The 18,047-nt window shown below is 45.5% G+C and overlaps 2 protein-coding genes across 4 annotated transcripts in view; one reads left to right on the forward strand and one right to left on the reverse strand.

Moving 5' to 3' along the window:
* Positions 1-1,503, reverse strand: part of CNOT6L (CCR4-NOT transcription complex subunit 6 like) — a 63,503-nt gene extending 62,000 nt beyond the window's left edge. The window contains exon 1 of the mRNA XM_074949949.1: positions 1,423-1,503. The gene's annotated coding sequence lies outside the window, so the exon portion shown is untranslated. The remainder of the gene's footprint in view (positions 1-1,422) is intronic.
* A 197-nt stretch (positions 1,504-1,700) lies between these two features.
* On the forward strand, positions 1,701-12,186 carry LOC141985759 (uncharacterized). 3 transcript variants are annotated; one of them, XM_074949951.1, is made up of 4 exons: positions 1,701-1,733; positions 2,802-2,995; positions 10,519-11,113; positions 11,703-12,186. In XM_074949951.1, exons 3-4 carry the CDS (start codon positions 10,540-10,542, stop codon positions 12,110-12,112), a joined length of 984 nt encoding a protein of 327 aa, XP_074806052.1. In that variant the 5' UTR covers positions 1,701-1,733; positions 2,802-2,995; positions 10,519-10,539; the 3' UTR covers positions 12,113-12,186. The 3 variants fall into 3 exon arrangements, with proteins under 3 accessions (XP_074806052.1, XP_074806053.1, XP_074806054.1); XM_074949952.1 differs by lacking the exon at positions 1,701-1,733 and having other exon boundaries at positions 2,648-2,995; XM_074949953.1 differs by lacking the exons at positions 1,701-1,733; positions 2,802-2,995 and having other exon boundaries at positions 9,487-11,113.
* The last annotated feature ends 5,861 nt before the right edge of the window (positions 12,187-18,047 follow it).

Here is an 18,047-nt window from a genome sequence, read left to right on the forward strand (position 1 = left end):
TGTTTGTTTTAAACCTACTGCCTATTAATTTCATTTGGTGACCCCTAGTTCTTGTGTTATGAGAAGAAGTAAATAACACTTCCTTATTTACTTTCTCCACACCAGTCATGGTTTTATATATCTCTATTATATCCCCCCCCCCCTTAGTCGTCTCTCTTCCAACCTGAAAAGTCCCAATCTTATTAATCTCTCCTCATATGGCAGCCATTCCATACCCCAATAATTTTTGTTGCCCTTTTCTGAACCTTCTCCAATTCTAGTATACCTTTTTTGAGATGGGGTGACCACATCTGCACTCAGTATTCAAGATGTGGGTTGTACCATGGATTTAAACAGAAGCAATATGATATTTTTGGTCTTATTATCTATCCCTTTCTTAATGATGCCCAACATGCCCCTGCACACTGAGTGGATGTTTTCAGAGAACTATCCACAATGACTCCAAGATCTCTTTCTTGAGTGGTAACAGCTACTTTAGACCCCCATCATTTTATAGGTATACTTGGGATTATGTTTTCCAATGTGCATTACCTCGCATTTATCAACACAAATACACCATTTAAAAATGAGATTTTAAAAACTTTCTACACTAAGGAACCAAGAAAACCCGTATTACCGGTTACGATGAAGACCTCTATGAGGTTTAGTGTCACAAAACAAGCCTGAAGATTAAATAAGTGTCAGAAGTCTCACTGGAAACAGTTGTAGGGATAACAACTGACCGTGTGTCAGCTACTGGAAAGTTACATTTCCGAGGGGACGGAGGCGCGGGACGAAGAGCCTCCAGCTAAAGTACAAGCTTCCCGTCGAAAGACCCAGGGTTAAATGACAACCTTTACAGCCCTGGGACTTGATCCCAAAAGCTCCTGAGCCCCTGACACTCGCCCCCCAGGGGAGGGCTCTCAGCAGCTTTCAGGACCAAGCCGTGGATGGGGCAGTGCGAGGAAAGCCAACCTTTCTCCCCCCCCGAGAAACAACAGGCCCCCACGCAGGAGCGAGCGCTGACGGCTCCCCAAGTCTCCCCCCACCCCCAGGCCCGTTGGCGGGAACCCCACAACACCCGGGACCGAGCGTTGGGCTCGGGCCACGTGTTACCCAACAGGCGCAGCGCCATGGGGGCAGCCGCGGGCGGGGGGGCCGCGATGGCCGCGCGGTGCCGAGGCCCTGGCGCCCGGCTCGCGGGCCGCGCGCGCGCGCGCGCACACACACACACACACACACACACACCCAATGGCCGCGCTGCCCCGCCCCCGGGAGACCCTTCATGAGCGCGGGCGGGCGGGTGGCCTCCCCCTCCCGGGCAGGCCCGGCCCCGCGCGGCCGCCCGGCGCCTCCCCGCGCGCACCCCCCCCGCCCGGGGCGCCGGGCCGGTTAGGCCGCGCTGGTCCCCCCCCACTCCCGCAGGCCCCCGGCCCAGCTCACCTGCATCCGGCGCGCCGGGCTGGCGAGGGCAGCGGGGCTGGGCGGCGGCGCGGAGGGCAGCAAATACATGCAGGCAGCGGCCCGCCGGGGCGGGGCGGGGGCCCGGGCGCGGGGGATCAGCCGGCGGGCGGGGGGCCGGAGGCGCCTGCTGCCGGATAAATATTGGGATTATTCCGGGGGGAGGCGGGCGGGAGCGACGGGGCGGGGCTCGGGGCCCTGTCTCCGCCTCCTCCCGGGCGGGCCGGCCCGGCCTGCCTTCCCGCGCCGCCCCGCGCCGCGGCCCCCGGGAGCCCGCGCCGCGCCCGGGGCAGGTTGGGCTTGTGTGTGTGTGTGTGTGTGTTTGCGCGCGCGCGCGCTGGCGGGAGGGGATACCACACCGTGTGTGTGTGTGTGTGCGTGCGCGCTGGGGGGAGGGGATACCACACCGTGTGTGTGTGTGTGTGTGTGTGTGCGCTGGGGGGAGGGGATACCACACCGTGTGTGTGTGTGTGTGTGTGCTGGGGGGAGGGGATACCACACCGTGTATGTATGCGTGTGTGTGTGCTGGGGGGAGGGGATACCACACCGTGTATGTATGCGTGTGTGTGTGCTGGGGGGAGGGGATACCACACCGTGTGTGTGTGTGCGCTGGGGGGAGGGGATACCACACCGTGTATGTATGCGTGTGTGTGTGCTGGGGGGAGGGGATACCACACCGTGTGTGTGTGTGTGTGTGTGTGTGCGCGTTGGGGGGAGGGGATACCACACCGTGTGTGTGTGCATGTGTGTGCACGCTGGGGGGAGGGGATACCACACCGTGTGTGTGTGTGCATGTGTGTGCACGCTGGGGGGAGGGGATACGAGACCGTGTGGGTGTGTGCGCATGCGCTGGGGGGAGGGGATACCACACCGTGTGTGTGCACTGGGGGGAGGGGATACTACACCGTGTGTGTGTGTGTGTGTGTGTGTGTGCGCGCGCGCGCTGGGGGGAGGGGATATCACACCGTGTGTGTGTGTGCGCGCGCGCTGGGGGGGGAGGGGATACCACACCGTGTGTGTGCGCATGTGTGTACGCACGCTGGGGATGGGGTACCACACCGTCCCGTGTGCAAGCACGCGCTGGGGCAGGTGGTACTACATGCTGTGTGTGTATGCTGGGGAGAGGAAGTATCCCTCCCTGTGTGTCTGTGTGTGTGTGCTTGGGGGAGTGGGTGTCGCACCCTGTGTGTGCGCACATGTGCTGGGAAGAGTGGGTGTCACACCCTGTGTGTGTGCGTGTGCACGCGCACGCTGAGGATATCACAGCTTGTGTGTGTGCGCGTGCATGCTGAGGATATCACACCCTGTGTGCGTGCAGGAAAGGTGTATCCTGCTGGGTTCTGTTCCTGTCCCTCCCCCAGACTCTCCCTGGGAGCAGTGAATCCTTGCTCTTCCAGTTAGTGTGGTCAGTTACCTCTGTGCAAAGCCCTTATGGGAAAAACAAAACACACTGCAAATCAGCATGGCAATATTTTATACTCGGCTTACACCAGTGACAATGGCAACGCACAGCTCATAGCCGTGGCAATCAGGCCTTCTGTGACAGCAATCTTAAGTAAGTCACTTACTGTTCTGGGCCTCCATTTTTCCATCTGTAAAATGGGAATAATGAGCAACAACGTGGACTTGAAATTTAGTCAATTACATATATATTTTATAAAATGTCAGAATCTGCCTCTGCCCTGAAGTTGCAAGGTCAGTTGTGGACTTTACAATAATATTTTCCTTTTTTCTGAAGTGCTTTTTTTCTCCCCTGGCACTATCTGAAAGGCCTGCACAAACAACTGTGGTAGTACAGGCCAAAGCATGAAACAGAAGTATTGTCCAAATGTACAAACTCAACAGAAATAGAGGGGAAATTGCTATCCTTTATAATGATCTTAGATGTTTTTTGTAACTATAGCAGGTCAAAATTTTCAGACAGAAGTGCGATATTTAAATTGTGCCTTTTTAATACTGTAAAGCACTTTGAATAATTACAGCCTCTAAAAGTAGAATTATTGTTATTAAGATTTAAGGTGAGTTATTGATGGTGAGGAGAGTGTTTGGTTTTTTCCCCCAGTTGTGGTATATACAGTGCATTGTTATAATGGGACCAAGAGGAGACCAAATAATTGTTATAAAAACACAAGTTTGATGTTCTCCAACCCCCCACCCCCTTGTTAGGACAGACCACAAGTCTGTTGACCTTCAAAGCACATCTGTTTTTCCAGGCTTTTGACCGAGGGGATGGCAAAAAGCATCTGGGCCTGGGTGTAAAGAGACACCTATTTAATCCTGCTCTTTTGAAATCTATACACACAAGGCCAGTTTGTTTAATTGGAACATGGTCAACCTGTTCTTCATGTGCTGACAGTTTCCCAAGTTTCCAAAAACTGGCGAGGTATAGACAGCAGCACAGGGAAGGCAGGAGAAAGTCTGTTGCAGAAGGATGATTGGGGAATGGAGGTGATTGAGGGAGATTTTAAAAGTGTCTAGGAAGGAAGGGAGGGAGGGTGTTGAAAAACAATGAGGGGGCAGAAGTGTGGGCAGAGAGCTCTGGTATACGGAATTGTTACTCATCAACATCCACTGAGATTATTTAGATTTACTGGACTGAATGAATAGAATCAAGTAGCAGATGGGTAGTTTTGAGGGGGAATGGAAGGAGACAAACCACCTTATTTAAGGAGAATACTAACTAGAATGTATTTTTTTACATGCTGGATAACACCCTTTTCTCCCCCACTACACATCTTCAAATGCTGGTGAAATCCCATCTACATTTTTACTTGCTAGCTTCATTGGCAGGGATTCATTTAATAAGCACAGTTGTTGTTTTTCTCTATTTAAAAAAAGTCCAAAAATTCTATTAAGTATACTGTACTCAGCTCTACAGACCCAAGTATTCGTGTGCTAATTTGGGGATTTAGAAGTGTGAATATGCTAAGAAAATAAAGACTGCAAAAATCATGAGATCACATCAGAATTTTAAAAGTACTACATTTTATTAACTAGTATGTGAAAACTACAAATCCTAAGATTATGAAGTATTCTGAAAAGTGTGTTCTACTGACCTACATTAAACATTTTCAAGCAAATTGCTTATTCAAAGCAATTTTGGGGGTAATCATTAGAGTATGTCAAAATAAGGTTCGCTATGGAGCTCTCAGTGCATACTTAACTATGTAGTCACGAGCATGGTTTTGCTATTACAGGCAGGATGCAAAAGAATATTATAAGTTAATGTTGCCCAACACTGTCTGTTACAAGCAGCTGAAAATGGGTTATAGCTATGGCAAACTAACTGTTCCAGCTGAAATTTTCCATGCTTGATCTCTTCCTCAAGTTAATTTAAAAAAACAAAATCTGAGCCAAAACAGTTCAGCCTCTTCTCAGATTGAGGTTAGTGAAAAATACATAGTTTTGACAATATTAAAATTGTTTCCAGCCATTTGTTTTTGAACTCTAGCCTATCATGGATTTGGAGCAGGGGGATAGTCTTGGGGCAAGATAGGTGTCATTTGCTGTCTCCATGAACAGCTATGCAGATTTGGCAGTGTTAATGTCCTTTAAAAAATCGCCATTTGCATACAATTCAATAGAACTTTTTCTACCCCTGTTCTTCAACTGTCTGGATGTTCCATCTGCACTGAGCATGCTCCTAAATCCTACTGAGCTTCCTCATCAAAGTACCCTTTAGCCTAAGGGAAGTGTGCTAAACTGGAAGCCAGGAGACCATGTGTGGTAATCTCTTTTCTTCCACTGACTTGTGTTCAGGGCTTAAATTCTCATAGAGTATTTCCTGGAACCCTGTTTGCCTCTGTCCCCAACATGCTATAAAAACTCCATAGGGGTTGAAAATATTTACTGGAGCTCTGCTCCGGACAGCTCTGACAGCTCTTAAAGCTCATTTAAGCCTTGCTTGTGTTAATAATTCTGTACATTTCTCAGGCCTTATTACAGACCACGGCCTCATGACTACCTCATAAGGTAGAAGGAAGTGATAATTAACACACTTCTTAAGGAAAAGGTAAATGAGAATCAGAGTTCAGAGCAGTTGCACAAAATCACTTCTGGCAGAGCTGTCTCCAAGAGATCCCAAGTCTTTTTTTTTATTTGACAGTCGGTAGTCTTATTTGCTTAGCCACACTGCCTCGTAGAATAGAGGTGGCAAATCTATGTTCTTGGCTATTCTGTGTACAAGGAGAGGTTACTCCTGCCTATCCACCTTCAAAAAGCTGTTTCACATACAGATGAATGAGCATGTAAATTGGCAAATGAGCCCTGAGAAAATACTCCATTCCCAGAGCCAGGAATAGAATCCAGGATTCCTGATTGCCAGCATTTCACTGTGGTCTGGAAAATAGTCATGTAGGCACAGATCCAAAGGTATTTAGGCTCCCTTACTTCCATTGAAATCAGTGGAAGTTAAGATCCTAAATACTTTTGAGGATCTGGATTGTAACCCACTTACACAGTGTGGGTCGTGTTCCCTTCTAGTGACTGGTCCACAGAGGTTAACAGACTACTACTGTTATTACCAGTTACTTCTTTAGCTCAAATAGTGGAGGTCTGTACTACAGATATGAAGATTTCAGGGTCAAACTCAGTTGACACCCCATGCAAGGAGGACATTGCAGTTGCATGTGCTGGAATTTTTTTTTTCAGTTCTCTTTTTAAAATGTTGCCACCCCCATACTGGAAATTCTATTTTAAAAAGCTATTAAAATAATTAAGATTGCAAAGTTTAGTACTAAAAAGACAAAAAATTCCAGCATTAAAGTTACCATTGCAATCTAAATTGGATATGTCTTATAGTACAGTCTTTCATTACATAAGCAGATATTTGTAATTTAAATTAAAATAGGTTTTCTATACCCAAAAAATTCATACTTTTAAGGTCCAGTAGTATCTCAGGACTAGAAACAGATTGCTGTATCCTGGCTGAAAACACGGATTCTCAAACTTTTCAGTGATAAAAGTTTCTGTTTCTAGCCCAGTCAAGATGCATGTTATTACACCATGCACCAATCACTGGTCCAGGACTGAATGTTACCTGGCCTGGGCCTCAGACCAGTGTAATTCTTGGGGGAGGAAAGGGTTTGTTTGTGGCTTCTTTTTTAAGGCGTTGTTTGAGGCTGCTTTTAGATTTGGAAGATTAGTAGTAGTTCCAGGGGAGATGGTTTAATGGGCACAGAGGGCAGGTCAAAATTTTATCACTTGGTTCTGCAGTTTATCACACTGTCTCTCACCATCACCTACTGTGATGTGTGTGACTGGAGTAGACACTCGTGTTTAAAAAAAAATCATATGCTTTGCAGCGGTATTTTACATCTGTGAATTTTTTTCTTGTCATCAATTCCTGTGTTTTCTTCACGAGCAAGCTATTATTTTCCCACACATCTTAATCCTTGTTTAGGATAAGGAACAAATAATTGGATTGGATGGATACAATTTTCTTACTGCCTCTTTACATACATGAATCAATGTGTTAAATTAGCCTCATTTAAGATGAAGTTCAGTTCCAGTTCAGAGGTTTGTTATTATAGCTCCTCTTCTTCAATTCCAAAGTACAGCAGCAAGCAATAGACAAGAAAATAAACAAACCTTTGGGACAAACAAGCTCCACCACCTATCATATCGTACTTTCAGAGGTCACACAGTTCCTATAATGGCAGGATTCCAGCTTACCGTTTGGCTCTTGTATCAGATCACTACAAAAGTTTTTTTCTCCTGCTGATAATAGCTCATCTTAATTAATTAGCCTCTTACAGTTGGTATGGCTACTTCCACCTTTTCATGTTCTCTGTATGTATATATATATATCTTCTTACTATATGTTCCATTCTATGCATCCGATGAAGTGGGCTGAAGCCCACGAAAGCTCATGATCAAATAAATTGGTTAGTCTCTAAGGTGCCACAAGTACTCCTTTTCTTTTTGTGGATACAGACTAACACGGCTGCTACTCTGAAACAGAACGTAGATGGCACTCATCAGGATTTAAAATGTTTTGGTCTCTGCTGGAGGTCATCAAATGCAAAGCCACTGAAGAAACAAAGGGATTGCTGGCCCTGTTAGACCAGGCAGCATAAAGTGTCGTGGGGGAAAAAATTAAAATTGGTGACAATATCAGCCAGCAAGAGATGCGGATGCCACCATTAATTTTCCTTCATAGTCTTGCTGCTCACGTGAAAACCTGTGAGATCTTACTTACTCTAATCCTGCAATTTATAGCAAATGCATGGACTGCTGTACTGGCATGGAGCCCTTGTCCTCAACAGAAAACTATTCAGGTGCAGAAGCCCGCCTGTGCTCAATCAGTTGCAGGGTTCAGTTCCTAAAATGAGGAACTCAGTGGTAAAGACACCGAGCACCACTTGAAATAAATCTGGCTGCAGCTTCCACAGGATTCTTCCACCCAACGCCTAAGGAGTGCAAAGCTAGGGTTAGTAACTTGCTCCTGTAAGCAGGGAGGACCAACGAATAAAACCGATTAATAATGAAGGGCCAGAACCATGGGAAGGATACCTGTAATAGATGTGAGCTCTTTGTGGGAGGGACTGTCATGATGTTCTGTGTTTGTACAGTGCCTAGCACAATGGGGTCCTGGTCCATGACTGGGGCTCCTAGGCACTATGGTAACACAAATAATAAATAATATCACACTAATAGAAAGCCCCCCACATACATTTATATTTGTGACAAGAACATGGCAAGGGCAAGTATCCAAGAAGAACAAAGACATTTCAAAAGACTTTTCTTCAGTGTCAACTAGAGCCACTAAGAAGTGTTTAAAAAATAGTTTGAAAAATCCTTTGCTGTTGAGAAATATTATTTCCCTGCCACTCTATGCAGAAGTGGGGTGGGAAATCAGAGTGTTTTAATAGAAGGCTATGGAGAGCTGATAGACTGGGTAACCCTCCACTTCAGAAAGAGAAAGGACCCAGAGTCTCCAACAGAATATTCTCAATCCAGAGAATATTCCGCACCCCACTCTATCAGAATGAACCCTCAAAAGATAGCAATAACATCCTCCAGACAAAAGCAGATGAGGGTGGATGTTCATGGCACATCCTATCAACAATAGTGGATTTATCAATAGACTCCTGAAGGCTTACTCAAGAGGACAGTCAGGGACTTCAATTAAATGATAGAGTGGGTCCTTAAATCCTGCAATGATTCATTTCTAGACACCACTGACCCTCTATCAAATATGTTTGAAATGGAATGAGACTCACTTGAGCCAGGAGACACCAATTTTCTGTAGCTCCAGAAATGGGTTGAAAGGACTATTTGGTTGCTTAAATTGGTTAAACCAATAAGGTCTTGGTTTTAAAGAGAAAAAAATAGCATTAACAAAAACTTAAAATTGGATATATTGGTTGTAATAGATCATACAATGAAGTACTGAGAGCTTCTAAATGAAGACACCAAGGGCCAGAGGTTGTTGATGTAACAACAGATGGAACTTCTGTCATCTTTTAGGATTAGGTTCTAGGAGTCTGACTAGGTGAAAGATACCGTCTTGAGGTAATCAAGTTCCAGAATCATTGGCTGAGGGAGTTTGAATGTAAATGCAGCTGAAGTATGAAGCAGTTAGATTGTATTTGATGCTTGCTGCTTTGAGTTAATGAAACATAAGGATGGTCATACTGGGTCAGACCAATGGTCCATTTAGCCCAGTATCCTGTCTTCTGACAATAGCCAATGCCAGATATTCCAGAGGGAATTAATAGAACAGGTAGTAATCGAGTGATCCATCCCCTGTAGCCGATTCCCAGCTTTTGGCAATCAGAGGTTTAGGGATGCCCAGAGCAGGGGGTTGCCTCCCTGACCAGCTTGGCTCATACCCATTGATGGACCTATTGTCCATGAACTTACCTAGTTCTTTTTTGAACCCAGCTATACTTTTGGCTTTCACACAACATCCATTGGCAATGAGTTCCACAGGTTGGCTGTGCATTATGTGAAGAAGTACTTCCTTATGTTCATTTTGAACCTGCTGCTTATTAATTGGGTGACCCCCGGGTTCTTTTGTTATGTAAAGGGGTAAATAACACATCTCTGTTCATTTTCTCTACAACATTCATGATTTTATAGATCTCTAGCCTATCCCTCCATTGTCATTTCTTTTCTAAGATGAACAGTCCCAGTCTTTTTACTCTCTCTTCAGGGGAAGTTGTTCCATACCCCTGATAATTTTTGTTGCCCTTCTCCACATGTTTCCCAATTCTAGTATATCTTTTTTGAGATGGGGCTACTAGAACTATATTAAATGAAGTGTTCACAGAATCAGACCCATGGATATTAGAGACTGAAGTGTTAGTTACCTAAGGGAGTTACAATTATGGGAGAGCTGACAAGTGGTAGGACCTCTGCTCCCCCTATTCTAAATTTCTGGTGGGGGAAAAACACATCCCCACTCTTTTTATTGCCAAGATAGCCTTTCAAATGTAAAAATATCACCATGCTGGAGTTTTTCCTTTAAAACAGAAACACCACAAGCTATAAATGATTATTTTGAGGTGGCAAGGAGAAGGAGTCAGTGCCTTCACACTGTGGCTCTTATCACCACCATCATAGTTGCTAGACCCTAAGAATTACACTGAGTTCTTCGTAGTCAAGAGCCAGCATCAACAGCAGCTCAACTGGGGGATGGCTAGGGAACAGAAAAATCTTCATTCCATTCGCATCATTTTGCTGGGCTCTCTCCTTAAGCAATTTTCACAGTAGTACCACATAGAGAAATTTACAGTAGCTCTTAGCCCTGGTCTACACTAGGACTTTAGGTCGAATTTAGCAGCGTTAAATCGATGTAAACCTGCACCCGTCCACACGATGAAGCCCTTTATTTCGACTTAAAGAGCTCTTAAAATCGATTTCCTTACTCCACCCCTGACAAGTGGATTAGTGCTTAAATCGGCCTTGCCGGGTCAAATTTGGGGTACTGTGGACACAATTCGATGGCCTCCGGGAGCTATCCCAGAGTGCTCCATTGTGACCACTCTGGACAGCACTCTCAACTCAGAAGCACTGGCCAGGTAGACAGGAAAAGAACCGCGAACTTTTGAATCTCATTTCCTGTTTCGCCAGCATGGCAAGCTGCAGGTGACCATGCAGAGCTCATCAGCAGAGTTGACCATGATGGAGTCCCAGAATCGCAAAAGAGCTCCAGCATGGACTGAACGGGAGGTACGGGATCTGATCGCTGTATGGGGAGAGGAATCCGTGCTATCAGAACTCCGTTCCAGTTTTCGAAATGCCAAAACCTTTGTCAAAATCTCCCAGGGCATGAAGGACAGAGGCCATAACAGGGACCCGAAGCAGTGCCGCTTGAAACTTAAGAAGCTGAGGCAAGCCTACCAGAAAACCAGAGAGGTGAACGGCCGCTCCGGGTCAGACCCCCAAACTTGCCGCTTCTATGATGAGCTGCATGCCATTTTAGGGGGTTCAGCCACCACTACCTCAGCCGTGTTGTTTGACTCCTTCAATGGAGATGGAGGCAACATGGAAGCAGGTTTTGGGGACGAAGAAGATGATGATGATGATGAGGTTGTAGATAGCTCACAGCAAGCAAGCGGAGAAACCAGTTTTCCCGACAGCCAGGAACTGTTTCTCACCCTGGACTTGGAGCCAGTACCCCCCGAACCCACCTTCCTGGACCTGGCAGGCGGAGAAGGGACCTCCGGTGAGTGTACCTTTTAAAATACCATACATGGTTTAAAAGCAAGCATGTGAAAGGATTAATTTGTCCTGGCATTCGCGGCTCTCCTGGATGTACTCCCAAAGCCTTTGCAAAAGGTTTCTGGGGAGGGCAGCCTTATTGCGTCCTCCATGGTAGGACACTTTACCACTCCAGGCCAGTAACATGTACTCGGGAATCATTGTACAACAAAGCATTGCAGTGTATGTTTGCTGGCGTTCAAACAACATCCATTCTTTATCTCTCTGTGTTATCCTCAGGAGAGTGAGATATCATTCATGGTCACCTGGTTGAAATAGGGTGCTTTTCTTCAGGGGACACTCACAGGTGCCCGTTCCTGCTGGGCTGTTTGCCTGTGGCTGAACAGAAATGTTCCCCGCTGTTAGCCACGGGGAGGGGGGAGGGTTGGGGGGGGGAGCCACGCGGTGGGGGGAGGCAAAATGTGACCTTGTAACGAAAGCACATGTGCTATGTATGTAATGTTAACAGCAAGGTTTACCCTGAAAGAGTGTAGCCACTGTTTTATAAAATGTGTCTTTTTAAATACCGCTGTCCCTTTTTTTTTCTCCACCAGCTGCATGTGTTTCAATGATCACAGGATCTTCTCCTTCCCAGAGGCTAGTGAAGATTAGAAAGAAAAAAAAACGCACTCGTGATGAAATGTTCTCTGAGCTCATGCTGTCCTCCCACACTGACAGAGCACAGACGAATGCGTGGAGGCAAATAATGTCAGAGTGCAGGAAAGCACGAAATGACCGGGAGGAGAGGTGGCCGACTGAAGAGAGTAAGTGGCGGGCTGAAGACAGGGCTGAAGCTCAAATGTGGTGGCAGCATGACGAGAGGAGGCAGGATTCAATGCTGAAGCTGCTGGAGGATCAAACCAGTATGCTCCGTGTATGGTTGAGCTGCAGCAAAGGCAGCTGGAGCACAGACTGCCACTACAGCCCCTGTGTAACCAACCGCCCTCCTCCCCAAGTTCCATAGCCTCCACACCCAGATGCCCAAGAACTCGGTGGGGGGGCCTCCGGCCAACCAGCCACTCCACCACAGAGGATTGCCCAAAAAACAGAAGGCTGGCATTCAATAAATTTTAAAGTTGTAAACTTTTAAAGTGCTGTGTGGCATTTTTCTTCCCTCCTCCAGCACCCCTCCTGGGCTACCTTGGTAGTCATCCCCCTATTTGTGTGATGAATGAATAAAGAATGCATGAATGTGAAGCAACAATTTATTGCCTCTGCGAGCAGTGATCGAAGGGAGGAGGGGAGGGTGGTTAGCTTACAGGGAAGTAGAGTGAACCAAGGGGCGGGGGGTTTCATCAAGGAGAAACAAACAGAACTTTCACACCGTAGCCTGGCCAGTCATGAAGCTGGTTTTCAAAGCTTCTCTGATGTGTACTGTGCCCTCCTGTGCTCTTCTAACCGCCCTGGTGTCTGGCTGCGCGTAACCAGCAGCCAGGCGATTTGCCTCAACCTCTCACCCCACCATAAACGTCTCCCCCTTACTCTCACAGATATTGTGGAGCGCACAGCAAGCAGTAATAACAGTGGGAATATTGGTTTCGCTGAGATCTAACTGAGTCAGTAAACTGCGCCAGCGCGCCTTTAAACATCCAAATGCACATTCTACCACCATTCTGCACTTGCTCAGCCTGTAGTTGAACAGCTCCTGGCTACTGTCCAGGCTGCCTGTGTACGGCTTCATGAGCCATGGCATTAAGGAGTAGGCTGGGTCCCCAAGGATAACTATAGGCATTTCAACATCCCCAACAGTTATTTTCTGGTCTGGGAATAAAGTCCCTTCCTGCAGCTTTTGAAACAGACCAGAGTTCCTGAAGATGCGAGCATCATGTACCTTTCCAGGCCATCCCACGTTGATGTTGATGAAACGCCCCTTGTGATCCACCAGAGCTTGCAGCACTATTGAAAAGTACCCCTTGTGGTTTATGTACTCGCCGGCTTGGTGCTCCGGTGCCAAGATAGGGATATGGGTTCCGTCTATGGCCCCACCACAGTTAGGGAATCCCATTGCAGCAAAGCCATCCACTATGACCTGCACATTTCCCAGGGTCACTACCCTTGATATCAGCAGATCTTTGATTGCGTGGGCTACTTGCATCACAGCAGCCCCCACAGTAGATGTGCCCACTCCAAATTGATTCCCAACTGACCGGTGGCTGTCTGGCGTTGCAAGCTTCCACAAGGCTATCGCCACTCGCTTCTCAACTGTGAGGGCTGGTCTCATCTTGGTATTCATGCGCTTCAGGGCAGGGGAAAGCAAGTCACAAAGTTCCATGAAAGTGCCCTTACGCATGCGAAAGTTTCGCAGCCACTGGGAATCGTTCCCAGACCTGCAACACTATGCGGTCCCACCAGTCTGTGCTTGTTGCCCAAGCCCAGAATCGCCTTTCCACAGCAGGAACCTGCCCCATTAGCACCATGATGCATGCATTGGCAGGGCCCATGTTTTCAGAGAAATCTGTGTCCATATCCTGATCGCTCACGTGACCGCGCTGATGTCGCCTCCTCGCCCGGTATCACTCTGCCAGGTTCTGGTGCTGCATATACTGCTGGATAATGCGTGTGGTGTTTAATGTGCTCCTAATTGCCAAAGTGAGCTGAGCGGCCTCCATGCTTGCCTTGGTATGGCGTCCGCACAGAAAAAAGGCGCGGAACGATTGTCTGCCGTTGCTCTGACGGAGGGAGGGGCGACTGATGACATGGCTTACAGGTTTGGCTTACAGGGAATTAAAATCCACAAAGGGGGTGGCTTTACATCAATGAGTATTTCAGGCAGGACTTCACGGAGGGTTCCAATAAGAAATGGTGCACCTAAGTTATTGTTCTTATTGGAACAAGCAGGTTGGTCTGGCCTCTGATTGATACATGGCTAGATTTACCTCGCTGCACCTTCTCTGTGAGTGACTGCAGTGTGACCTAGAGGAATGAGTCCCCTAGACGGGGGAGGGGGGGAAGCAAATGAGTACAAAACAAATCTGGTCTATTTCTTGTTTTGATCCACTCCATCTATCTTTTACATCTTTGGCTGGCAGCAGACGGTGCAGAAGGACTGCAAGCCATCCACATCTCATGGCTGCCTGGCAGAAGATCATGCAATAGGACTGCTAGCCACCCTCATCTTTTGCCTGCCTGGCAGAAGATGGTACAGTAGGACTGCTAGCAATCCGTATCGCCTGCCTGCTCACCATAAGATGGTTCAATAGGACTGACTGCAGGACTAAAGAGAATGACCTGGTCAAGTCACTCCAAATTTAGTCCCTGAGCCCATGTCTGCCCAGGCGCTCCTGGCCGACGTGGCCAGGAGCACCTCGGACATGACGATGATTGCTACCAGTCGTACTGTACCATCTGCTGCCACAAGGCAATGGGTTGATGCTGCTGTGTAGCAATGCAGTACCACGTCTGCCAGCACCCAGGAGACATACGGTGACGGTTACCTGAGCGGGCTCCATGATTGCCGTGGTATGGCGTCTGCACAGGTAACTCAGGAAAAAAGGCGCGAAACGATTGTCTGCCTTTGCTTTCATGGAGGGAGGGAGGGAACGGGGGCCTGACGATATGTACCCAGAACCACCCGCGACAATGTTTTAGCCCCATCAGGCATTGGGATCTCAACCCAGAATTCCAATGGGCAGCGGAGACTGCGGGAACTGTGGGATAGCTACCCACAGTGCAACACTCCAGAAGTCGACTCTAGCCTCGGTACTGTGGAAGCACTCCACCGAGTTAATGCACTTAATGCACTTAGAGCATTTTCTGTGGGGACACACACACTCGAATATATAAAACCGATTTCTAAAAAACCGACTTCTATAAATTCGACCTAATTTCATAGTGTAGACATACCCTTAGTCTACTAGTAGCACTGTTATTTCTCTCTATTGCTTCATGAGAAGATGAAATCCCTTTGTGTGTGAGGGATTAGGGAAAGGGAGAATTATTTCAGTAAACACCCCTGGGTGTTGAGTGATCCATGGAAACATACTCCCTTTGTGTAACTAGGAGTATATGGATGGGAAGCCCCAAACTATGAACAACTGAAATCAAAGGCAAATGTGGCTGCACAGTTGTAACTAAAGGTATAATTTGGCCTGGAGATCTTTAATTACTGGTGCTGCTGCACGAGAGGGAAGGAACCTATTTTAGCTTTCAGAGGGTAGGTAGTCTACAGAGATCGCAGTGACTTACCTTTTTATTTATAAACTGAGCAAATTTGCTATGGGAATTAGTGAGACATGATAAATGTAAAACCTCACAATACCATTTTTACAGTCATTTCTCAGAGCAGAGTTACTTTTTAAAGTTGCTGGACAATATGAAAAGGAATGTTACAAACTGTTCGCTGTGATCTGGGCCAATCCTTGTTGGGGAAGGCTGATTAAAGTTTCCGGGCCACGTTAAATGAAAGGAGAATAGAGAGGGAATACTTGCATGGTTAGTTTACTTCAATAGCAACATGTGGAGAAGTTCTGTGATCATTGTTTGGCTAGATGCCAATATTGTAAAGAGTATTTAGGTATTTAGATTCCTAACTTTCATGGAAGCCTTCCTCTTCTTAATCCCATTTCTCTCCTATTCTCTTCCTATTTCCTTCCTCTTTACAACTTTTATTATTTGTTCTGGGTTTTCAAGTGGATCCTGCCTTAATCTTAACTTTTGAATGGTGCTTTGTTTGCACAGCATTAATTTGAGTTTGGGGCCTCAGCTCCATTCCCAAAATGTTCTGTAGAAGTGAGATTCCTTTTGTAGCAAGCAACTTCTGGAATGCAGCTATCAGCATTTTAAAAAGTGCCAACTATACCATACTGTTTTATACCTATCCCATTTTAAGCTCAGAGAGCAGATGGTTTGCAGAGGCTAAGACTGCTGAAATTAAAGCTTTAGTTAATATACAGCATGTGAAAATTCTCCTGTTCCACAGCCATTGTATAGTTTGAGGTGCAATTATCCATAGTTCCTTAATTTTCACATGCTTTATTATTCATTGTGGCATAACATCATCACAAAATACTTCTTTGTGTTAGTTGTGTTTGCTCCCTGGGTTTCCTTTTGGTTGCAATGAAAACTAGATCACTTCTGTAATTATAAAATCTCTTATGCTATTAAAAAATTACCTAAAATGTCAACTATATCTTTTTATCAATTCTTGCAATGGTTTATGGAGTTTAATCCTCAGTAGGAGGTTTCTGGGGGGAAGTAGGGAGAGGTTGCATTCTAAACAGAATTTGATTTGTGAGGAACATTGTTTATTAAGCCCCTGGTTCCACATGTGTTTAACTTTACTACTGTAATACCATTGAAATCAATGGGACTACTCATGCTAGTAAAGCTAAGCATGTAAACGTCTGTCGTATCCGGGCCTAGGTCTAGTGGTTAAAACATAGGACTGTGATTCACGTGATCTGGTTTCCGTACCGAGCTCTGCCACAGACTGAGGGGCCTTGGGCAAGTCGCATGCAGCCAACTGTCTATGATGTTCCCTAATTGTGTACCCCTCAGTTTCTGGGTGCCCAATTGGAGACACTTAGGGCCTAACTTTTAGAAGTACAGTGCATTCATAACTCCAGCTGACATCGGTGGTGTCCTTGACACCTCTGAAAAGTCAGGCAACAAGATATCTCAAGTTGGTTACTCCAAAACTGAAGAACACACAATTCGTGAACACATCCTGAAATTTTTAGCCTTGACTGTTCTCCCCCTCAGTGTCCTTATATGAAAATGTGGCTAATTGTACATCCTTTTGTCCCAGGGGACTTGTGAGGCTTAATTAAAGTTTGTAATGTTCTTTGAGTCCTTGGATAGGATATTTTTCAAGCTGTGAGCATCCCAATATGACATACAATGTGTGTGGCAAATATTCAAATTGAGGGACAAACGAAAATTATTAGTGCTGGAAAGTTAAAATTCCTTCCTGTGGTGTAGATAACCTTTTCTGTAACCTCAGTTTCATGATTCTTTATTTTCAACAATTCAAGTTAGTGGATGCCGTATTGGTGTTGAACTTGTATGTCTCTCAAAATGAGATACAGTTGAGAGTTATGGCAAGAAGATACTATATAAGTGCAAAGACTTGTTGCTATTTTTGAAATGTTTTAAATAGTGAATGTAGTCCTTCTCAACAACTGACATGACACAAAGAAATTAAGAGAGTATGTTTCAAAACAGGTTACACATTATATGGAAAAATAGTTAACATATTTTGTAAGACTCAAAATATTCTTACAAAATGTTCTTCATGGAATGTATCAACCTTAACAGTAAAAAATTAAAGCAAACATCATTTTTTTAAAAATATTTTTGTCAGGTTTACACAATGTTTACAACCCCCCCCCCCCATAAATGTTTAACTCATTTTAAAAAACAAGGATGGATGTTCCTATCAGCTTTTTATTATTAATTATTATTATTATTATTATTATTAATTTAAAAGAGGTATATACAACTGTAATATAACTTTCTTAAAACATCCATATATTTACTTGGTGATATGCAACTAAATTCTACATAAACCCAAATAAACACAAAGAACGGATATCAAAAAATATAACCATTTCTTCTTCATTTTCTGATCTTTTTTCTATCCAAGGGGTAGGCAACCTATGACACGCGTGCCAAAGGTGGCACAGGAGCTGATTTTCAGTGGCACTCACACTGTCCGGGTGCTGGCCACCGGTCCGGGGGGCTCTGCGTTTTAATTTAATTTTAAATGAAGCTTCTTAAACGTTTTAAAAACCTTATTTACTTTACATACAACAATAGTTTAGTTATATATTATAGACTTATAGAAAGAGACCTTCTAAAAACGTTTCAATGTATTACTGGCACGCGAAACCTTAAATTTGAGTGAATAAATGAAGACTCGGCCACCACTTCTGAAAGGTTGCCGACCCCTGTTCTATCCC

Source organism: Natator depressus, chromosome 4, assembly GCF_965152275.1.
Source record: "Natator depressus isolate rNatDep1 chromosome 4, rNatDep2.hap1, whole genome shotgun sequence".
Taxonomy (NCBI): Eukaryota; Metazoa; Chordata; order Testudines; family Cheloniidae; genus Natator; species Natator depressus.

Excerpts from the sequence above, each read along its gene's own strand:
- LOC141985759 (XM_074949951.1), top strand. The coding sequence starts at position 10,540 with ATGCAGAGCTCATCAGCAGAGTTGACCATGATGGAGTCCCAGAATCGC. Across the intron at positions 11,114-11,702 it reads AGGCGGAGAAGGGACCTCCG|CTGCATGTGTTTCAATGATC; the intron begins GTGAGTGTACCT and ends TTTCTCCACCAG.